At 45.2% G+C, this 24,713-nt stretch overlaps 1 protein-coding gene across 1 annotated transcript in view; it reads left to right on the top strand.

The window, feature by feature from the left end:
• Positions 1 to 724: 724 nt before the first annotated feature.
• Positions 725 to 24,713, top strand: part of LOC121571845 (CUB and sushi domain-containing protein 3-like) — a 558,910-nt gene continuing 534,921 nt past the window's right edge. Inside the window, exons 1-2 of the mRNA XM_041883584.2 lie at positions 725 to 742; positions 999 to 1,273. Of these exons, the coding sequence (XP_041739518.2) occupies positions 725 to 742; positions 999 to 1,273 (293 nt within the window). The remainder of the gene's footprint in view (positions 743 to 998; positions 1,274 to 24,713) is intronic.

Here is a 24,713-nt window from a genome sequence, read left to right as displayed (position 1 = left end):
GGGAGGATAATCTTCAGCAGCGATTCATATGAATTGAATATCATGACTCAGCCAATGGGGATATCTGTGTGTACAATATAGTATATAATATAATACCATTAAAAAACAGCATCGGCCACTGTTTTGATTGAGAATTACTCTAATTATATGTCTCAATGCCAGCCTCTCATGGAGTGTTTTCCATTGAACACCATTGAAAGGCAGTGAGAATGGGAGGCTCTTGTTGACAATGGAGCCGACACAAAACCAGGGCCCAGCCAGAACATTGTGGCATGGAGTCTGTATAGGCCATCTGGAGGCCAACGATTCTGAAGCCATTATGCCACGACTGCCACAGGGCTGGCCAAAGTGCATCTGCCATCAAGGCAGGCTGGGCGGGTAGCAGTAATCTGAGTTAGAATGCCTCCATAATGGTTTGACGCAGGGTTATTCTGACCCAGGCCACACTGACACAGCACCAGCGTAGCACTAGCCAGTGTCATAAAGAACTGGAATAGCCACGACCCTTGAGGATCCAGGCCTAGAGGACTGTAAGAAAGGGTTTAGGCAATGCAGTGATACCACAGTGGTGTTTGTGTAAGTTCTCCGTGTGTAAAGAATAGACAAGGTCTTCCTCCAAAGTAAAGCACAGCACACAGCACGGTGTTGGACGTGCATCTAGCTGTGACTAATAGTTTAGGGACACCATGCTGCGAGGGATTGTGGTGGCCTGCTGGCTCTCCCCATGCCGTACATGGTGGCTGTGTGTCTGTGAGACTGTATGCAGCAAGAGCAAGCTGCTAGACCCAATGCTACTACCCCTGATCAGGCACCTGCCATATACTGTACCTCAGTCAAATTTCTTCAAAGGGTTGTAGTATTCTATGTACTGTATCTGTGTCTAGTAGTTTATCCACATATAATGTATGTTTTCGTGTGGTAAAGTGTTTTATTCAGTCAGCTTTTTGTCCAATCTCTTTTAGCATAATGATAACTATGCTGAGTATACCAAACATTAGGAACACCTTCCTAATATAAAGCTAATCTGTTCTTCTCTTCTCTCCTCTCCAGGTTTCATATATACGTGTGGTGGGACATTAAAAGGGCGGAATGGCACCATTGAAAGTCCAGGTTTTCCATATGGATACCCCAATGGGGCTAACTGTACATGGGTTATTGTAGCAGAGGAGGGGAACCGAATTCAAATTGTCTTTCAGTCCTTCGCTGTGGAGGAGGAGTATGACTTTTTATCGCTCTATGATGGACATCCTCATCCGGTGAACTTCAGGACGAGGTGGGTGCCATTTATTTAAAAAAAAATGTATCTTCTTCTTTACATCCCCTTGAATCCCTGTCTTAGGCCGCTGATTTAAAAAAATTGTGCTGTCCTTTTCTTTCGTTGGTTTAATATAGGATTTTCGGCTTTAGGGTTGACATTTGAGTTTATTTCCGCAATACTTTTGTCAGAGCAGAGCGGACTTTAAGAAAAATGTGGTTTTGGATAAACTGATTAGTCCGTTCTAATCTAAAATGGAAGGCCAGCAGCGTCTTCAGTCAGAGGAGGCAGAACTCTTTCACTCATTTCCGAACACGTTTGATCACTGGGAAAGAGATCGCAATCAGTCCATTGTAATTTGTGGCCTACATGGACACAAGATAGCTCTGGCAGTTTGACCGAATTAAAGCCGCCACTGGGAAATCGCTCCAGGTGATTAAGGCTGAGAAATTGAACAGCTCTGCCCAATTATATGGTTATTGTAATTACTCCGGGTGCCATTAACATGTGCTAATACACAGCAGATACTTTCCCTTTCAAAACCTCGCCGTTTGATTGGAATGTCTGTGCATTCAGAATCCTCATTAGCTTTGAACATTCTTTTCATTAATTAGTGGGACTTTGGTGACGGGCGAAGCTGCTTAAAGCCCAGGTTTCATCATAACGGTGTGTGAATTATACCTATTATACTTTTGCTGTAGCTTCAATTCCCTTAATAGAGCAGTCCTTGATTTAAGCAGGTCAAATTGTTATCAGAGAGAATTGTCTTGTTTATCTATGGCTAATGGCACCCTATTAATAGTTCACCTTTCATAGTGAAACTTTTGACCAGGGCCCATAGGTCTCTAGTCAAAAGTAGTGCACTATGTAGTAAATAGGTAGCCATTTGGGACGTAGCCTATGCTAATAGGACCTTTTCCATTAAGCACCTTCATTGGGGCACGTAACCAAAGAAACACGTAAAGGTGTGTGTATGTACAGTAAATGTGTGAAGGCAGAGCTGTGCCACCAGATGCCCACTGTCTCTGGGATAGTCTGGGTGGTGCCGTGCCCTACTGCTATTGTGCCCAGGTTGGCATGGAGGCAGGGGGGATACTTTTTAGGTCCCCCTGGGGGGTGAAGGGAACCAGCTTGCACCTCAGCGCCAAGCCTGTCTACCTTCAGATGTCTGCCATCCTCTGGCACCAAGGAAGCACCTCAAGACACACATACACACACACACACACACACACCACACACCTGTGCTGGCGCTACCCGCCATGTGGAACATGCCACCTCTGCAAAACTACAAATACCTAGGTGTCTGGTTAGACTGTAAACTCTCCTTCCAGACTCACATTAAGCATCTCCAATCAAAAGTTAGATCTAGAACCGGCTTCCTATTTCGCAAACAAAGACTCCTTCACTCATGCTGCCAAATATGCCCTCGTAAAACTGACTATCTTACCGATCCTTGACTTTGGCGATGTCTTTTACAAAATAGCCTCCAATACTCTACTCAGCAAATTGGATGTAGTCTATCACAGTGCCATCCGTGTTGTCACCAAAGCCCCATATACTACCCACCATTGTGACCTGTACGCTCTTGTTGGCTGGCCCTCACTACATATTCGTCGCCTAACCCACTGGCTCCAGGTCATTTATAAATCACTGCTAGGCAAATCCCTGTCTTATCTTAGCTCATTGGTCACCATAGCAACACCCACCTGTAGTCTGCGCTCCAGCAGGTAGATCTCACTGGTCATCCCCAAAGCCAACACCTCCTTTGGCCGCCATTCCTTCCAGTTCTCTGCTGCCAATGACTGGAACGAACTACAAAAATCTTTGAAGCTGGAGACTCTTATCTCCCTCACTAACTTTAAGCATCAGTTGTCAGAGCAGCTTACCGATCACTGCACCTGTACACAGCCATTAATAAGAAATTGTAACTATTTTGCACTATGGCCTATTTATTGCCTTACCTCCATAACTTACTACATTCGCACACACTGTATATATATTTTCTGTTGTATTTTGGACTTTATGTTTTGTTTACCCCATATGTAACTATGTGTTGTTGTTTTTATCGCACTGCTTTGTTTTATCTTGGCCAGGTCGCAGTTGTAAATGAGAACTTGTTCACAACAGGCTTACCTGGTTAAATAAAGGTGAAAGAAATAGAACAAAAATAAAAAAATGAATTGAGGCTGTTCTGAGGACAAATATTAGGAAGGTATTCTTAATGTTTTGGACACTCAGTGTATTTATTGTATTTTGGCGTAAATTGAATTAATCTCTGACTTCACTAAGGAATGTTATGTTACCTCTGCTATCTCCCCCGTGAACGCAAAGGGTTTAATGTGGCCTAAGTGCCTCTAGTGTGTGTGTGAGGGTGTGTTGGGAGGGGATTGTGAGTACATTAAGACGGTCTCCGTTCTTTTCTTCTGGCCTTGTCAAGGAGGGACACACACACAATCACACACACACGCGTGCACACACACACACAAACAGCATGCTCCAGATCAGTACTCTTGATCGATGCTCTGTGACCTGCTTTTGCATAAATTTGGATTATTTATGTGGTTGGTCATCAGCTTCCTAATGAACGCTGCATAATGAATCAACACACATGGGCTTTATGAAAGGCCCAGCAGAAAACAAGAGCGCCGGCTAATCAGATCGTCCACCAACACACACACACACACACACACACACACACACACACATGCACACATGCCGGTAAACACACACGCTCTCAGCACCTTTCTCATCTGTATACATTTTCTCTCTCTCTCTCTCTCTCTCTCTCTCTCTCTCTCTCTCTCTCTCTCTCTCTCTCTCTCTCTCTCTCTCTCTCTCTCTCTCTCTCTCTCTCTCTCTCTCTCTCTCTCTCTCTCTCATGCTCTCTAAGAATTATCAATGACTGCTGCTTCATATACAGTGCATTCGGAAAGTATTCAGATCCCTTCCCCTTTTCCACATTTTGTTATGTTACAGCCTTATTCAAAAAAAATTATCCTACACCCAATACCCCATAATGATAACGCGATGACAAGTTTATTAAAAATAAAAAACAGAAATACCTTATTAACATAAGTATTCAGACCCTTTACTAGGAGACTCGAAATTGAGCTCAGGTGCATCCTATTTCCATTGAGCACCCTTGAGATGTTTCTACAACTTGATTTGAGTCCACCTGTGGTAAATTCAATTGATTGACAATGCATGACAGAGCAGAAACCAAGCCATGAGGTCAACGGAATACTCCGTAGAGTTCCGAGACAGGATTGTGTCGAGGCACAGATCTGGGGAAGGGTACCAAAACATTTATGCAGCATTGAAGGTCCCCAAGAACACAGTGGCCTCCATCATTCTTAAATGGAAGATGTTTGGAACCACCAAGACTTTTCCTAGAGCTGGCTGCCCGGCCAAACTGAGCAATCGGGTGAGAAGGGCCTTGGTCAGGGAGGTGACCAAGAACCCGATGGTCACTCTGACAGAGCTCCAGAGTTCCTCTGTGGAGATGGGAGAACTTTCCAGAAGGACAACCATCTCTGCAGCACTCCACCCATCAGGCCTTTATGATAGAGTGACCAGACGGAAGCCACTCCTCAGTAAAAGGCCCATGACAGCCCGCTTGGAGTTTGCCAAAAGGCACCTAAAGGGTTCTCAGACCATGAGAATCAAGATTCTCTGGTCTGATGAAACCAAGATTAAACTCTTTGGCCTGAATGCCAAGTGTCACGTCTGGAGGAAACCTGGCACCATCCCTACAGTGAAACATGGTGATGGCAGCATCATGCTGTGGGGATGTTTTTCAGCGGCAGTGACTGGGAGACTAGTCAGGATTGAGGGAAAGATGATCGGAGCAAAGTACAGAGAGATCCTTGATGAAAACCTACTCCAGAGTGCTCAGAATCACAGACTGGACAATGACCCTAAGCACACAGCAAAGACAATGCAGGAGTGGCTTCGGGACAAGTCTCTGAATGTCCTTGAGTGGCCCAGCCAGAGCCCGGACTTGAACCCGATCGAACATCTCTGGAGAGACCTGAAAATAGCTGTGCAGTGATGCTCCCCATCCAACGTGACAGAGCTTGAGAGGCTCTGCAGAGAAGAATGGGAGAAACTCCCAAAATACAGGTGCAGCGTCATACCCAAGAATGGGAGAAACTCCCAAAATACAGGTGCAGCGTCATACCCATGAAGACTCTGTAATTGCTGCCAAAGGTGCTTCAACAAAGTACTGAGGAAAGGGTCTGAATACTTATGTCAATGTTATATTTCCGTTTTTTCTTTTTTATAAATGTGCAAAAAACTGATTTCTAAAAATCAGTTTTTGCTTTGTCATTATGGGATATTATGTGTATATTGATGAGGGGGGGAAAACAACAGTTTAATCCATTTTAGAATAAGGCTGTAAAATGTGGAAAGATTCAAGTGGTCTGAATACTTTCCGAATGCACTGTAGAAACAGTGTAATTACAGCTGCTTATGTGAGTCAGTCTTGTTCATATAGAATAACTAGAAACCACTACTATCACGGAGCACCTAGAATACCCAGACTGCCCGTTGTCAATTTTAAGTACAGTGCTGTGAATTCCAGTTTTTTAGAGCACATAAATATCCTCCAGTCTTTTGTGTCTGAGAGAATTCCTGTGGAACAAGACATCAGTCAGTCTTGCTGAGGTCCCTGTGGAATGTATGGAGTAATTACAGACACTAACACATAGTACTAACCGAGAAATTACCAAACACATTTTTAAAGGGATGTTGACATGCTTCTGTGCTTGGTCATTGAACTGTCAGTGAGTGGTGTCTGTTCCGAACAGAAAATACATTTCTGAACCAGTTCGAACCCCAAAGAGTTATGGTTCATATAGTTCCTATTTGTTCATTTTTTTACGTGTAAAATCAACATCGTTTTTACATTTAGCTCAATAATTGACTTCCCCAATTAGTGTCGGTAGAGCAGCTTGCAGTGGAATGGGTAAGATGGTTGATTGGTGAACTACACTGAACAAAAACATTAATGCAACATGCAACAATTTCAAAGATTATACTGAGTTACAGTTCATATATGGAAATCAGCCAATTGAAATACATTCATTAGGCCCTAATCTATGGATTTCACATCACTGGGAATACAGATATGCATCTGTTGGTCACAGATCTGTTGGTCACAGATACACGGGGCCGTGCATTATCATGCTGAAACATGAGGTGATGGCGGCATATGAATGGCACGACTTTGGGCCTCAGGATCTCGTCACGGTATCTCTGTGCATTCAAATTGCCATGGAAAAAAGCTATTGTGTTTGTTGTCCGTAGCTCATGCCTTCCCATACCATAACCCCACCGCCACCATGGGCACTCTGTTCACAACGTCGACATCAGCAAACCACTCGCCCACACAACGCCAATCACGCTGTCTGCCATCTGCCCCGTACAGTTGAAACCGGGATTCATCCATGAAGAGCACACTTCTCCAGTGTGCCAGTGGCCATCGAAGGTGAGCATTTTCCCACTGAAGTCGGTTACGACGCCGAACTGCAGTCAGGTCAAGACCCTGGTGAGGACGGCGAGAACGCAGATGAGCTTCCCTGAGACGGTTTCTGACAGTTTGTGCAAAAATTATTCGGTTGTGCAAACCCACAGTTTCATCAGCTGTCCGGGTGGCTGGTCTCAGATGATCCCGCAGGGGAAGAAGCTGGATGTGTTAGTCCTGGGCTGGTGTGGTTACATGTGGTCTGCGGTTTTGAGGCTGGTTGGATGTACTGCCAAATTCTCTAAAACGATGTTGGAGTCATATGTGGCATTATGTTGTGTGACATAACTGCACATTTTAGAGTGGCCTTTTATTGTCCCCAGCACAAGGTGCACCTGTGTAATGATCATGCTATTTCATCAGCTTCTTGATATGCCACACCTGTCAGGTGGATGTCTTATCTTGGCAAAGGAGAAATGCTCATTAAGAGAGATGTAAACAAATTTGTGCACATAATTTGAGAGAGATAAGCTTTTTGTGCGTATGGAACATTTCTGGCATCTTTTATTTCAGCTGATGAAACATGGGACCAACACTTTACAAGTTGTGTTTATTTTTTTGTTCAGTATAAGTGCAGGCGTGAGATGCGACTGAAATGTCACGGGTAGGGTGAAAGCGAGAGAGAGGGTTGGACATGGAGAAGGCTTAAGGCGCTGAACATCATAATATGACGGGAATTGGAATGTGTTTAGGCTATTACTAGAATTATAACTTTACAGAATTATATACTAGACATTAGGGCCGGGACGATACCAGTTTTGCGATACTCATTAGTATCGTGGCAAGGAAACAAAACACGAAACAGATTTAACTTTTTTAGGAAACAGCCCTAATGTTGGAAACAAACATCATTATGTTGTCATTCAGAGTCACATTTATTTATTTTCCAAGCTATAGCACACAACATTTTACATACAGCAGGTTTTTAAAGGACCAAATAAGGTCTGCTTCATGTTTTCATTTTTGCCATGGAAAAAATATTGTGACACTGGTATCATCACAGCACTACTAGACATTAGCAATATTTGTGGAACAAAAAATAACATTATTAACCGGTTCTCAAGATTTGAAAATAACAGTTATGTTCCGGGACAGTAGAGTTTTCTGTTCCCTGAACCGGTTCCAACTGCTGGTCATTTTACTGATTTGGCTTGTATTAGATCTGATTTATTTGAACGAGTCCTTTAAAAAAATAAAAAGACAAGAGATCTACTATTTGTATTTCTACATAAATCCATGCGTTCAGACACATCTCATATATCCAGATGGAATGTATATAATACATCCATCCATATACCCAGAGTGCTTGGTTTTTACTGCCTCTGTGGATTTAGAAATATTCACTGTGACAGATCTCTGGGTCTGAATGTGTAACGGGGGGCGCCTTGTGTTTTCCTGCACGCTAACAGGAGAGAGAGAGGGACACAACGCAACAGACAGATGGCAGTTTAGCTCCAACAGAACCATCCTGCATCACACCCAGGTCTCCACAATAACTACAGCTGCAGCTTCCAGGCCATAAGACATGCAAGGCTGTGCACAGGACCATGCCTTATCTGCTCCTCCTCTCCTTCTTCAGACCTCTGTTATTAAAGCCTGTCTGTGAGGGACTGTATTTTTTACCTCATGCGTGTCGGCTGTCATGAGTCGGCATTGGCTACATGTTCTGTGAATGCAGTGATGCAATAGGTACAGTAAGTACTAACTGCAGGGAGGGGAAAGGGAGTCTCTCTCTCTCTCTCTCTCTCTCTCTCTCTCTCTCTCTCTCTCTCTCTCTCTCTCTCTCTCTCTCTCTCTCTCTCTCTCTCTCTCTCTCTCTCTCTCTCTCTCTCTCTCTCTCTCTCTCTCTCTCTCTCTCTCTCTCTCTCTCTCTCTCTCTCTCTGGCTTCTGCTACTGACATCCTGTGGTGGATGTGTGTAGTGCTTCAGATTCATAGAGTGGAACACTGTATACCACAGCACACCCATGTGTGGCATGTTTGCAGAGCCCTGGCTATAAGACTCTGTGGTCAGGCTGTTTCTAGCCATTATCAGACGGTCTCTCTCTCTATAAGGGCTGACTTTGAATGGTCCAAGTTAGAGTTAAAAGTTTAGCTTATCGATCCAGTCATAGAACTGATGTTAATGTACACTGTAGCAGAGGAAGGATGATGATCCTCAAGGATGAAGGGGACAAGTGGTCTTTCTGATCAATAGACTAGCTTTTATTCCCTCGGTGTTCATAATTATGTCCTAGCCACTGTTCTTCTGCATCTGCATTGCTTGCTCTTTGGGGGTTTAGGCTGGGTATCTGTAAAGCACTTTGTGACAACTGCTGATGTAAAAAGGGCTTTATAAAATACATTTGATGATTGAAGTCTTATTATCATAATGTAGAAAAGAACCTAAGATAACCCCCAAACCCCTAAACAGTCACCTTGGTTGGTATCTCCTAGTCCTCCCCAGTCTGAGACTTTAAATAGCAACACTCTATTAGCCACCCTTTGTTCAGATATTTAGTTGCTGATCGCTTTGCCTCAGCTGTTTGTGCCCTTGCCAATTTCCCCTCTGACAGCGGGCCTTTAAACATCCAGCAATTACAGAAATGCCTTTTTAAGCTACTTTGTAAAGGCTTGACTTTGTTTCAGGGGGTTTCTTGCTGCTTGTGCGTAACCGAACATAATGTATTTGAGTAAAGCAGGGCGATAAGGAGCAGGGAGGGAGGGAGCTGCTGGCTCTGAAACAGCTACAGTCTTACAGTCTAGCTGCAGAGCTTGACACAAGGCAACCTGGTGGAAATCAAGACGGAGCAGTTTGGCTCCCAGTCAACGTTTGGAGCTAGCGCTTGAGCCATTGTGTCATTGTGATAATTTACTGTTGTTGCACTTGTCCCTGTGCCCTTACCCTGTCTCTACCTGATTACACTGGAAGGGGCTTTGGTGGAGCCAGGGTGGCAATACAAAGAGCAGAGCTGATGGAGAGAATAGGGTATTATATGATGTCACACAGTAGTGGTCACTTCTAGGAAATGTAATGATAGAGCTACACACTAGTATACTGACCTCTAGTCAGGTTTAGCTGTAATTCGAATTATTCTAAAGTGTAACCTGAAAATAATGATTCAAGGGGGAATTTAGTCTTGCAGTAATATGGCCTATGATAAAGAACCTTATTCAGAAGGTTCCTATCGGATCATGGCGGACGTTGTTGCTGAAGGAAAAGGGTGTTTCTACCCCCTGCGTTCTGATGGCCGAGATTCATCTCTTAACCCATAACAGTCTAAGCCCGGGGGAGGGGGGTTCTACTAAGCTATATGGAATTGTTTTAAAACGGTCATACCAAGTATAATTTAGCTATTTGATTTAGAATATTAAGACCCCTTGGTGTATAAATTTTTTTATGTATTTGGCCTTACTGCTATTAGCCCATACAAACACATTGAATAACATATTCACTACATGGAACAACAGATGGTCCAAAAACAAAATCAAAAGGAAGTTTGTTCTGAAGTGTCTGTCCTATATCTGAGAGATATAAGAAAGATCTGTTAACATTTGCAGTGGGGTATCTGTACAACTTTTACTTCTACTTCACTACATTCCTAAATAAAATAAATATACTTTTTACTCCTTACATTTTCCCTGACACCCAAAAGAACTTGTTCAATTTTGAATGCTTAGCAGGACAGGAAAATGGTCCAATTCACACACTTACCAAGAGAACATACCTGGACATCCCTACTGATGATCTGGTGGACTCACTAAACACACATACTTGAGTAAAAGTAAAGATACCTTAATAGAAAATGACTCAAGTAAAAGTGAAAGTCACCCAGAAAAATACTACTTGAGTAAAAGTATTTGGTTTTAAATATACTTAAGTATCAAAAGTAAATGTAATTGCTAAAATATACTTAAGAATCAAAAGTAAAAGTATAAATAATTTCACATTCCTTATATTAAGCAAACCAGACGGCATGATAATCTTGTTTTTAAAATTTACGGATAGCCAAGGGCACACTCCAAAACTCTGACAAAGTTTTCAAATGAAGCATTTGTGTTTAGTGAGTCCCCCATATCAGAGGCAGTACGGATGACCAGAGATGTACTCTTGATAAGTGTATGTATACAAAAGTATGTGGACATCCCTTCAAATTAGGGGATTCTGCTATTTCAGCCACACCCGTTGCTGACAGGTGTATAAAATTGAGCACACAGCCATGCAATCTCCATAGACAAACATTAGCAGTAGAATGGCCTTACTGAAGAACTTTCAACATGGCACCGTCATAGGATGCCACCTTTCCAACAAGTCAGTTTGTCAAATTTCTGCCCAGCTAGATCTGCCCCGGTCAACTGTGAGTGCTGTTATTGTGAAGTGGAAACGTCTAGGAGCCACAACAGCTCAGCCGCGAAGTGGTAGCCACACAAGCTCACAGAACGGGACCGCCGAGTGCTGAAGTGCATAAAAATCGTCTTTCCTCGTTTGCAACACTTACTACCGAGTTCCAAACTGCCTCTGGAAGCAACGTCAGCACAAGAACTGTTCGTCGGGAGCTTCATGAAATGGGTTTCCATGGCCGAGGGGCCGCACACAAGCCTAAGATCACCATGCGCAATACCAGGCGTCGGCTGGAGTGGTGTAAAGCTCGCTGCCATTGGACATTGGAGCAGCGGAGACGCGTTCTCTGGAGTGATGAATCACGCTTAACCATCTGGCAGTCCGACGGATGAATCTGGGTTTGGCGGATGCCAGGAGAATGCTTCCTGCCCCAATGCATAGTGCCAACTGTTTGGAGGAGAAGGAATAATGGTCTGGGGCTGTTTTTCATGGTTCGGGCTAGGCCCTTTAGTTCAAGTGAAGGGAAAATTTAACGCTACAATGACATTCTTGATGATTCTGTGCTTCCAACTTTTTGGCAACAGTTTGGGGAAGGCCCTTTCCTGTTTCAGCATGACAATGCCCCTGTATAAAAAGCTTTGGGGTGAATTGGAACGCCCAACATCAGTGGCCAACCTCACTAATGCTCTTGTGGCTGAATGGAAGCAAGTCCCCGAAGCAATGTTCCAACATCTAGTGGAAAGCCTTCCCAGAAGAGTGAAGGCTGTTATAGCAGCAAAGGCAGGGACCAACTCCATATTAATGCCCATGATTTTGGAATGAGATGTTCGACGAGCAGGTGTCCACATATTTTGGTCATGTTGTGTAGTCTCCATATATACTTCCTTCCAACTGGTACCGGGGGAGTCTTGTGAGGCCTGTGTCCAACATGTACGTGTTTGAGTCAAATATTTTATTAGAGGGGTCATGATAATTTGTAGGCCAAACCGTTCGGATGCTACAGACGTGAGAAGACAGATTTTCGGGATGTCTCATGGTCTAACAAACACTTCTCTAGCTCTGTCACCTTTCACCTCAGATGCAGAAGTGCGACATCAGCGGACACAGTAGATTGAGACGCATCTAATGCAAAAAAAACAGATCTCTAGCTTAAACTGACTGATTTTTATTGGGATTTCTGTATTATGCTAATTCGATTTCCGCGGGGGAACAGACATCGACTCTATGGGGTTTAAAGATAAATATTTCCACACCTTGGTGTAATCCACATCCCTATCTCACCAGTAGCCAGTAGCGCCCCAATTACATCTCAAAGCTACTTGTAAGATTTTCTTCATATTAGGTATAAAAAATCACCACGGAAACCCTTTGACGTTCGGTGGTTGCCGACACGTTGCTACAGTAGCTGCTGTGGAGATGTTTACCCTTGAGGAGCTAGCGTTTCATCCCCCTCCCTGCATTAGATCCCATCTTTGATGATAGTCATGATAGGGAGACTAACTCTTCACATGTAGAAAGGTGTATCATTTTAATGATCTACTGCCACAGCGTATAGCCTCATGACGTTTTGTAAGCCACTGTATCTAAGGCTATAGTCTAGCACATTACGAAGCTTTCCTCACTGAGAGAAAAAAGCTGTACGGCTATTGTGATATTTTCTTTTATTAAATTGACATTAATTCACTTACCCAGATAAAGGGATTTTCCCTTTTTTAGTACGTTAAATATCTTAAATATATAAATATGTATGTTTGGCTGGGTGCTTAGTGTCCTATGCTATGGTTCCCTCATGTCACCACGATAACATCTATCGGTTGAAATATAGCCTTTCATTAGCTCAAGGATTATGAAAACCTTAAGACATTATCACAAAGAATAATGCACTCTTCTTAAGCTCATGTCTCTATAGACGCTTAGTGAAGTCCAGAGGTTAACCACCTGTGGTGCTCAAATTAATGACTCATGATTAGACTGTCAAGCCCTTTCAAGCCCACATTATACATCGACATCGGCACACATACCACTTTAACACTGGTTATTTTGGGAAGAGCTTTGTGCACTGCAAGGGAGAATAGAAAATGGAATTTATTAGAATAGAAAGTAGCCCATAGTGTCTATGTCCTGCAATGTAAAATGACAGATGCTAACCATGGCTACAAGTTGAAGGGTCCTCTAGGTCCTGTGTGCGTAGCCTATAGCTAAACTTCCTCCTCCTGCCCCTGTGATAATATGGTGTCACCCCTGTTTGTAATGCCCATGGATGATCCTGTCGAACAGTGTATAATCCCCTCTGGGTGTCTTTAGGCCTGGGGACACCCAGGGTGTCAGGGTGAGGTGATCCAGCAGCTGTACCCTCCCTCCATCCCTGGAAGTGACTGATAACACCTGGCAGGCCATGTCAACAAAGCAGCCTCTTATCCCCAGGGGCTAAGGGACAGGGACAGCCTGCCCTAGGGAGAGGGTGAGCGAGTGGTTGCCCTGGCCCTCCATAGGCATCAGTGTGAGTGTGTGTGTATGTGTGCACGCCTGTGCATGTGTGTTGTGAGGTGGTAGGGGTTAAATGGATAGATGATGGACAGAAATCCCAAGTGAAAACAGTAGGTGCCATTTTCTGAGCCTGTGTGGTCTCACTTCCTGTTCTAGGTCCTTGAGAGGCAGTTCCTGCCGATAAGGCTTGGTTCTGTAACTACTTTAATGATTCAGTCATGTTGTTGTGTTCTAAATGCCCTGTGAGGGGCAGTAATAAGGGTTCACAGTGGCTAACTGTTCTAAATAGCATAACGTGGTCTGGAGAATAAGGAATGTGAATTTGGTCACATAATGCATTATTCGTGCGTGTATATGGGCTGAAAAAAATTGGACATCTGCTATCCAATATGTGACCCACCGCCTTGATTCGAACTTATGTAGCAACATTTTAAAACATTTTTTTCTGACACAGAGGCAATCAATCAATCAGATTCCAAACTCTCCACCATGGCCAAGACCAAAGAGCTCTCCAAGGATGTCAGGGACAAGATTGTAGACCTACACATGGCTGGAATGGGCTACAAGACCATCGCCAAGCAGTTTGTTGAGAAGGTGACAACAGTTGGTACAAAATAACTGTCAATCTCCCTCTGCCTGGGGCTCCATGCAAGTTCTCACCTCATGGAGTTGCAATGATCATGAGAATGGTGAGGAATCAGCCTAGAACTACACGGGAAGATCTTGTCAATGATCTCAAGGCAGCTGGGACCATAGTCACCAAGAAAATAATTGGTAACACACTACGCCGTCAAGGACTGACATCTTGCAGCGCCCGCAAGGTCCCTCAAGAAAGCACATATACAGGTCCGTCTGAAGTTTGCCAATTAACATCTGAATGATTCAGAGGAGAACTGGGTGAAAGTGTTGTGGTCAGATGAGACCAAAATCGAGCTCTTTGGCATCAACTCAACTCGCCGTGTTTGGAGGAGGAGGAATGCTGCCTATGATCCCAAGAACACCATCCCCACCGTCAAACATAGAGGTGGAAACATTATGCTTTGGGGGTGTTTTTCTGCTAAGGGGACAGGACAACTTCAATGCATCAAAGGGACAATGGAAGGGGCCATGTACCGTCAAATCTTGGGTGAGAACCTCCTTCCCTCAGCCAGGGCATTGAAAATGGGTCGTGGATGGGTATTCCAGCATGACAATGACCCAAAACACACGGCCAAGGCAACAAAGCAGTGGTTCAAGAAGAAGCACATTAAGGTCCTGGAGTGGCCTAGCCAGTCTCCAGACCTTAATCCCATTTAAAACATCTGTGTAGGGAGCTGAAGGTTCGAGTTGCCAAACGTCAGCCTCGAAACCTTAATGACTTGGAGAAGAACTGCAAAGAGGAGTGGGACAGAATCCCTCATGAGATGTGTGCAAACCTGGTGACCAACTACAAGAAACGTCTGACCTCTGTGACTGCCAACAAGGGTTTTGCCACCAAGTACTAAGTCATGTTTTGCAGAGGGGTCAAATACTTATTTCCCTCATTAAAATGTAAATCAATTTATAACATTTTTGACATGCGTTTTTCTGGATTTGTTTGTTGTTATTCTGTCTCTCACTGTTCAAATAAACCTACCATTAAAATTATAGATTGATAATTTCTTTGTCAGTGGGCAAACGTACAAAATCAGCAGGGGATCAAATACTTTTTTCCCTCACTGTACATACTATATACATTTTACGGACACAATCTAATCTACAATAGTTATATTTTGTTTGTTTTTAATCCTGTCGTCCCTCTACCCTCAACCTCTACCATCTATTTCTGATGTCCATCCAGTTTGATTTCTATTTGTCATATATTTTTAAGTATGCTGTTTCACAAAAGTTAAAGGGAAAAAGGCCATTCTTGAACATGGGGTGAGACATTCTTACTAATTTGCTAGAGAACCAGTTCGGATTTAAGTATAACTTTTGTATGACTGACGCCTTTAGTGAGAGGTCTAATGCTTTGATATTTAATCACTTCTGCCCTCCGAATTCATATTCATTATATAAATAGGCCCTTTTAATTTTGTCTGGCTTGCCATTCCAAATAAAATTTAATCTTTTTTGCTCATATACTTTTTTAACCCTCCCGTTGTCCTGGTATTCTGTACACATGCCGTGCCCTCCGGGTCGAACTGTCCCCCTCTCACTAAAGGCCCAATTGGAACATGTGGGACAGTATGCGTGCGAACAGCCTTTGCAGATGTATTTGTTACACCTGGTGCACACCATGTGTGTTTTACAGTCCTTCTTTGTGGGGCAGACCTGACACCTCTTCCTCTTACTGGGTTGTGCGGGGTCGGGTGCTTGGGCCGGTGCGTGGTCCGGTGCTGCGGGGGCGTGATCCCGGGGCTGATCACGATACGTTGCCCTCTGAACAGCTTTGACGAGCGCCGCAGAGGCTTCTTTGTATGAACGGAGTCACTAGTGCCTTTCCCAGCTGCTCGAGGAACACCCTCCTCTTGTTTCGCTTACCAGGCATCCAAGTAGGGTTGAGCTCTCGCCATATGACAAAAGCGTTGTAAGAGGACACGTCAAGGATGTTGTGGAAGATGACCAGGGGCCAGCGCGCGGTCATCCTCCTGCAGCTGTAGGTTTCAATCACCTTGTCCAGGTTGTCCACACCTCCCTTGTTGCTGTTGTAGTCTAGGACGATGGCCGGCTTCTTGTCCTGGCGACGGCTAACGTGAGCCTCGGTGTGCAGCGTGCTCAGGAGTAAGACGTTCTTGTTTTTCTTTGGCAGGTAGGACACTAGAGCGGTGGTGGGCGTGAAGGCGAACTTGGAGGAGAAGAGGAGCCTGTCCTTTGAGGCGAGCAGCGCCTGCGGGAGCTCTGGCTTGTTCTTTCTGACTGTGCCGACCACGGTGACGTTCCTCCTCAGGAGCTGGCGCGCGAGCTCGTATGAGGTGAAGAAATTGTCGCAGGTGACGTTGTGACCCCTGAGTCCCTGCGTCAAATCGAGCACGACCCTCATCCCCTGGTTCTTCTCGGGGCCTCCGCATGTGGCCTTCCCGGTGTAGACCTGCATCTTCCAGGCGTAGCTGGATTTGGAGTCGCAGGCCACCCAGGTCTTGATGCCGTATTTGGCCGGCTTGCTTGGAATATACTGGCGGAAAGGACATCGGCCTGGAGGAGAGAGAGAGAGAGAGGAGAGGAAGGAAAGAGAAGAGATTAGCTTTAGCGTGTTGTGTTGTGTTGTGTTGTGTACAGTGTTGTTGTGCTCTTGTACGGTGTTGTTGGCCCGGCACACCTCTGAAAGGGACCAGTTGCTCGTCCACCGTCACGTCGGGCCCGGGGTTGTAGAGGAGCGGCAGCCTCTCGACCCACTTGTCCCAGACCTCTCTCACGGCCGCAAGTTTGTCACCGCCGCCTGCTGCGCGTCTCTCGGCTCTGGTCTGGCGGTCGTCGAAGCGAAGGAGTCTCGAGTAAGCGTGAAAGACTTTGAGCGGCATGGTTGCGCGGAAAATGGTCCTTCCGCTCTCGGCGTCCCAGAGACTAAAGGCCGCTTCGCCTCGGGACCTGTACACGCCGGCTAGGATGAGCAGCCCTACGTAGGCTCGCAGGTCTGTGGAGTCCATCGCTTTCCAGCGGCCGCCGCGGTCGCGGTCGTGGTCTTCGTGGTCGTCGGCGTAGTGGCGGTGGTCGTCGTCGCCGCCGCAGCCGTCGCCGTCGCCTCGGGCTCCGTATTTTCGAACGCCCTCCAGATTGGTCATCTCCAGGATGATGTCTTCTATCTCCGGTGTGAAAAACAAGCGGAACGTGGAGAGGATGTCGCGGGCTTGGCCTACGGCCTGCCTAGTAGGCCCGGGCCTCATGTCCTCCGGCACCTCAGCAACCGGCCTGTTACTTTTTGCCGCTGCGGCGGTCCCTCCGACGCCCCGATTGTTGTCACAGGGCACCGAGCACCATTGGATTTGGCCGTTTCTCGACACGAATGTCTCTCTTTCCACTCGAGGGATATCGTGTTGTGTTCTGGGGCTGATGCGGCGGCGGCAGCGGCGGTCTCCTCGCTCTCCTTCACCTTCACCTTCCCCTTGTTCTTCTCCTTGTTCTTCTTCTTCTTGTTGGTCGTCGTCGTCGTCGTTGTGGTCATCGTCATCGTCTCGTTCGTCTTCTACGCCTTGACCTTCTTCTACTTGGACATCGTCCTCGTCGTCGGCGGCACCGGCGACTGCGGCGTCGTAGTCGTCGTCCTCTGTGGTCTCCTCGTCCTCTGGGTTGTATTCCTCCCCGTCTTCTTCTTCGGACGCTTCCTCGTCCGCTTCCTCGTCGCAGTCAGAGTCATTGGAAAATATATGTTCTAGGACCTGTTTGGCCAAGACCTCTCTCTTCGGGACGTGTCCGGACATGCCACGGAGGCAATATTAGTAGTAGTAGTAGTAGTAGTAGTAGTAGTAGTAGTAGTAGTAGTAGTAGTAGTTGTTGTAGTAGTTGTTGTAGTAGTAGTTGTAGTAGTAGTTGTAGTAGTTGTAGTAGTAGTTGTAGTAGTAGTTGTAGTAGTTGTTGTAGTAGTTGTAGTTGTAGTTGTTCTTGGTGTTGGTGTTTGTTTACGGCTTACCTAGTACCTCTGGCTCAGAGCTTATGCCTCTAACGTGTAGCCTGGGTCGTTTTTGACCCCGGGCAGGACAAGACAGGACAACGCTAGGGGTTATACAGCCACTCGCTCTAACACTCTGACACGTAGCCTGGGTCTTTTTGACCCGGTCAGGACAGCGGGAGGGGATATACAGCCACTAGCTCTAACACCTAGGCACTGACACGTAGCCTGGGTCTTTTTGACCCCGGACAAGACAGGACAACGCTAGGGGTTATACAGCCACTCGCTCTAACACATAGGCACTGACAGGTAGCCTGGGTCTTTTTGACCCGGACAGGACAGCGGGAGGGGATATACAGCCACTCGCTCTAACACTCTAACACGTAGCCTGGGTCTTTTTGACCCCAGCCAGGACAGGACAGCGGGAGGAGATATACAGCCACTAGCTCTAACACGTAGGCACTGACACGTAGCCTGGGTCTTTTTGACCCGGACAGGACAGCGGGAGGGGATATACAGCCACTAGCTCTAACACCTAGGCTCTGACACGTAGCCTGGGTCCTTTTGACCGGGACAGGACAGGACAGGACAGCGGGAGGAGATATACAGCCACTAGCTCTAACACATAGGCACTGACACGTAGCCTGGGTCGTTTGACCCCAGCCAGGACAGGACAAGGCTAGGGGTTATACAGCCACTCGCTCTAACACGTAGCCTGGGTCTTTTTGACCCGGACAGGACAACGCTAGGGGCTATACAGCCACTCGCTCTAACACCTAGGCTCTAACACCTAGGCTCTGACACGTAGCCTGGGTCATTTTGACCCCGGTCAGGACAGGACAACGCTAGGGGTTATACAGCCACTCACTCTAACACCTAGGCTCTAACACCTAGGCTCTGACACGTAGCCTGGGTCATTTTGACCCCGGTCAGGACAGGACAACGCTAGGGGTTATACAGCCACTCGCTCTAACACATAGGCACTGACACGTAGCCTGGGTCTTTTTGACCCCGGACAAGACAGGACAACGCTAGGGGTTATACAGCCACTCGCTCTTACACCTAGGCTCTAACACGTAGGCTCTAACACGTAGCCTGGGTCGTTTTGACCCCAGCCAGGACAGGACAGGACAACGCTAGGGGTCATACAGCCACTCGCTCTAACACCTAGGCTCTGACACGTAGCCTGGGTCTTTTTGACCCGGATAGGACAACAGGAGGGGTCATACAGCCACTCGCTCTAACACCTAGGCTCTGACACGTAGCCTGGGTCTTTTTGACCCCGGAAAGGACAACGCTAGGGGTTATACAGCCACTCACTCTAACACCTAGGCACTGACACGTAGCCTGGGTCTTTTTGACCCCAGCCAGGACAGGACTGGACTGGACAACGCTAGGGTTTATACAGCCACTCACTCTAACACGTAGCCTGGGTCTTTTTGACCCGGACAGGACAACGGGAGGGTTAAACAGGTCGCTAGGAGTACGCAAGTAGGTAAACTAGGTTATGACTAAAGAGTTAATCAGGGCAATTTTCCACAAATAGACAGGTATTTTCCTTTCCATGGTAACAAGATCTTATCTATTTTTGCTAACTTTCTATAAAAATTGATTGGAATGAGATAATTTCTTTATTTCGGAATATATACAGTGGGGAGAACAAGTATTTGATACACTGCCAATTTTGCAGGTTTTCCTACTTACAAAGCATGTAGAGGTCTGTCATTTTTTATCATAGGTACATTTCAACTGTGAGAGACCGAATCTAAAACAAAAATCCAGAAAATCACATTGTATGATTTTTAAGTAATTAATTTGCATTTTATTGCATGACATATGTATTTGATCACCTACCAACCAGTAAGAATTCCGGCTCTCACAGACCTGTTCGTTTTTCTTTAAGGAGCCCTCCTGTTCTCCACTCATTACCTGTATTAACTGCACCTGTTTGAACTCGTTACCTGTATAAAAGACACCTGTCCACACACTCAATCAAACAGACTCCAACCTCTCCACAATGGCCAAGACCAGAGAGCTGTGTAAGGACATCAGGGATAAAATTGTAGACCTGCACAAGGCTGGGATGGGCTACAGGACAATAGGCAATCAGCTTGGTGAGAAGGCAACAACTGTTGGCGCAATTATTAGAAAATGGAAGAAGTTCAAGATGACGGTCAATCACCCTCGGTCTGGGTCTCCATGCAAGATCTCACCTCGTGGGGCATCAATGATCATGAGGAAGGTGAGGGATCAGCCCAGAACTACACTGCAGGACCTGGTCAATGACCTGAAGAGAGCTGGGACCACAGTCTCAAAGAAAACCATTAGTAACACACTACGCCGTCATGGATTAAAATCCTGCAGCGCACGCAAGGTCCCCCTGCTCAAGCCAGCGCATGTCCAGGCTCGTCTGAAGTTCGCCAATGACCATCTGGATGATCCAGAGGAGGAATGGGAGAAGGTCATGTGGTCTGATGAGACAAAAATATAGCTTTTTGGTCTAAACTCCACTCGCCGTGTTTGGAGGAAGAAGAAGGATGAGTACAACCCCAAGAACACCATCCCAACCGTGAAGCATGGAGGTGGAAACATCATTCTTTGGGGATGCTTTTCTGCAAAGGGGACAGGACGACTGCACCGTATTGAGGGGAGGATGGATGGGGCCATGTATCGCAAGATCTTCCCTCAGTAAGAGCATTGAAGATGGGTCGTGGCTGGGTCTTCCAGCATGACAACGACCCGAAACACACTGCCAGGGCAACTAAGGAGTAAGAAGCATCTCAAGGTCCTGGAGTGACCTAGCCAGTCTCCAGACCTGAACCCAATAGAACATTTTTGGAGGGAGCTGAAAGTCCGTATTGCCCAGCGACAGCCCCGAAACCTGAAGGATCTGGAGAAGGTCTGTATGGAGGAGTGGGCCAAAATCCCTGCTGCAGTGTGTGCAAACCTGGTCAAGACCTACAGGAAACGTATGATCTCTGTAATTGCAAACAAAGGTTTCTGTATCAAATATTAAGTTCTGCTTTTCTGATGTATCAAATACTTATGTCATGCAATAAAATGCAAATTCATTACTTAAAAATCATACAATGTGATTTTCTGGATTTTTGTTTTAGATTCCGTCTCTCACAGTTGTACCTATGATACCTATGATACAAATGACAGACCTCTACATGCTTTGTAAGTAGGAAAACCTGCAAAATCGGCAGTGTATCAAATACTTGTTCTCCCCACTGTATACCAAGTATGTCCACATCCCCGTCAGTCCATTTTATTGGTAAACTACACAATAATGTAAAAGTTGTATTTTTTAGTGATACAATACGTAATATAGTACACTTATCATATTTAGGTTTTAATCCAGAGAGGTTCGAAAAAGTATCTAGATACTCTATGAGGCTGTGGAGGGATCCAAATTTTGGATTTAAAAGAAAACATGAATCATCAGCGTACAATGATTATGTTTTTTTACATTTGATAAAAGTAGAGACTCAGAGCTACAACATGGTATATAACAAACTGCAGTTGAGGAGCAATGGGAAACTAATTCTGCTTTGAAAGTTGATAAACTTATAACCCCACCTTTGACAAAATGGCCCTTGAATGTTTTGGTACACCTACTGGACAGCTCTTCTTTGTCTACACCCATTCAGCATCGTTCACATATTATGTTACAGTTTCCACTTTATACAGTGCCTTGCAAAAGTATTCATCCCTCTATGCGTTTTTCCTATTTTGTTGCATTACAACCTGTAATTTAAATGGATTTTTAATTGAATTTCATGTAATGGACATACACATAATAGTCAAAATTGGTGACGTGAAATGAAAAAATAACATGTTTAAATAAATTCAAAAAAATAAATAACGGAAAAGTGGTGCGTGCATATGTATTCACCCCCTTTGATATGAAGCCCCTAAATAATATTTGGTGCAACCAATGACCTTGAGAAGTCACATAACTAGTTAAATAAAGTCCACCTGTGTGCAATGTAAGTGTCACATGATCTGTCACATGATCTCAGTATAAATAAACATGTTCTGAAAGGCCCCAGAGTCTGCAACACCACTAAGCAAGGGGCACCACCAAGCAAGCGGCACCATGAAGACCAAGGAGCTCTCCAAACAGGTCAGGGACAAAGTTATGGAGAAGTACAGATCAGGGTTGGGTTATAAAAAAAATATCAGAAACTTTGAACATCCCACGGAGCACCATTAAATCCATTATTAAAAAATTGAAAGAATATGGCATCACAGCAAACCTGCCAAGAGAGGGCCGCACACCAAAACTCACGGACCAGGCAAGGAGGGCATTAATCAGAGAGGCAACAAAGAGACCAAAGATAACCCTGAAGGAGCTGCAAAGCTCCACAGCAGAGATTGGTGTATCTGTCCATAGGACCACTTTAAGCTGTACACTTGACAGAGCTGGGCTTTATGGAAGAGTGGCCAGAAAAAAGCCATTGCTTAAAGAAAAAAATAAGCAAACACGTTTGGTGTTCGCCAAAAGGCATGTGGGAGACTTCCCAAACATATGGAAGAAGGTACTCTGGTCAGATGAGACTAAAATTGAGCTTTTTGGCCATCAAGGAAAACACTATGTCTGGCGCAAACCCAACACCTCTCATCACCCCGAGAACACCAACCCCAGAGTGAAGCATGGTGGTGGCAGCATCATGCTGTGGGGATGTTTTTCATCAGCAGGGACTGGGAAACTGGTCAGAATTGAAGGAATGATGGATGTGGCTAAATACAGGGATTTTCCTGAGGGAAACCTGTTTCAGTCTTCCAGAGATTTGAGACTGGGACGGAGGTTCACCTTCCAGCAGGACAATGACCCTAAGCATACTGCTAAAGCAACACTTGAGTGGTTTAAGGGGAAACATTTAAATGTCTTGGAATGGCCTAGTCAAAGCCCAGACCTCAATCCAATTGAGAATCTGTGGTATAACTGAAAGATTGTTGTACACCAGTGGAACCCATCCAACTTGAAGGAGCTGGAGCAGTTTTGCCTTAAAGAATGGGCAAATATCCCAGTGGCTAGATGTGCTTATAGAGACATACCCCAAGAGACTTGCAGCTGTAATTGCTGCAAAAGGTGGGTGAATAGTTATGCACGCTCAAGTTTTCTGCTTTTTTGTCTTATTTCTTGTTTGCTTCACAAGAAAAAATATTTTGCATCTTCAAAGTGGTAGGCATGTTGTGTATATCAAATGATACAAACCCCCCCAAAATCCTTTTTAATTCCAGGTTGTAAGGCAACAAAATAGGAAAAATGCCAAGGGGGTGAATACTTTTGCAAGCCACTGTAATTGTGTTTGATGATGTACTGTACATTTTATATTTTTCACCTTTATTTAACCTGTTAAGCCAGTTGAGAACAAGTTCTCATTTACAACTCTGACCTGGCCAAGATGAAGCAAAGCAGTGCGATTAAAAAAAAACAACAACACAGAGTTACATATGGGATAAAACAAAACATACAGTCAAATCAAATCATCAAATCAAATTGTATTTGTCACATACACGTGTTTAGCAGATGTTATAGCGGGTGTAGCGAAATGCTTGTGCTTCTAGCTCCGACAGTGCAGTAATATCTAACAATTTCAAAACATATACCCAATACACACAAAAAAGTAAGGAATGGGATTTAAGAATATATACATATATGGACAAGCAATGACCGAACGGCATGGACTAAGATACAGAAGAATATTATAGAATATAATGCAGTATATACATATGAGATGAGTAGTGCAAGATATGTAAACATTATTAAAGTGACTAGTGTTCCATTTTTTAAAGTGGCCAGTGATTTCAATAGGCAGCAGCAGCCTCTAATTTGCTAGTGATGGCTATTTAACACTCTGATGGCCTTGAGATAGAAGCTGTTTTTCATTCTCTCGGTCCCAGCTTTGGTGCACCTGTACTGACCTCGCCTTCTGGATGATAACGGGTTGAACAGGCAGTGGCTCGGGTGGTTGATGTCCTTGATGATCTTTTTGGCCTTCCTGTGACATCGGGTGCTGTATGTGTCTTGGAGGGCTGGTAGTTTGCCCCCGTTAATGCGTTCGGCAGACCGCACCACCCTCTGGCGAGCACTGCGGTTGTGGGCAGTGCAGTTGCTGTACCAGGCGGTGATACAGCCCGACAGGATGCTCTCAATTGTGCATCTTTAAAAGTTTGTGAGGGTTTTAGGTGATAAGCCACATTTCTTCAGCCTCCTGAGGTTGAAGAGGCTCTGTTGCGCCTTCTTCACCACGCTGTCTGCGTGGGTGGACCATTTCAGTTTGTCGGTGATGTGTACGCCAAGGAACTTGAAGCTTTCCACCTTCTCCACTGCGGTCCTGTCGATGTGGATAGGGGGATGCACCCTCTGCTGTTTCCTGAAGTCCACGATCATCTCCTTTGTTTTGTTGATGTTGAGTGAGAGGTTATTTTCCTGGCACCACACTCCCAGAGCCCTCACCTCCTCCCTGTAGGCGGTCTCGTCATTGTTGGTAATCAAGCCTACTACTGTTGTGTCGTCTGCAAACTTGATGATTGAGTTGGAGACGTGC

Source organism: Coregonus clupeaformis, chromosome 8, assembly GCF_020615455.1.
Source record: "Coregonus clupeaformis isolate EN_2021a chromosome 8, ASM2061545v1, whole genome shotgun sequence".
Taxonomy (NCBI): Eukaryota; Metazoa; Chordata; class Actinopteri; order Salmoniformes; family Salmonidae; genus Coregonus; species Coregonus clupeaformis.
This window is presented reverse-complemented; position numbering and strand designations above follow the sequence as displayed.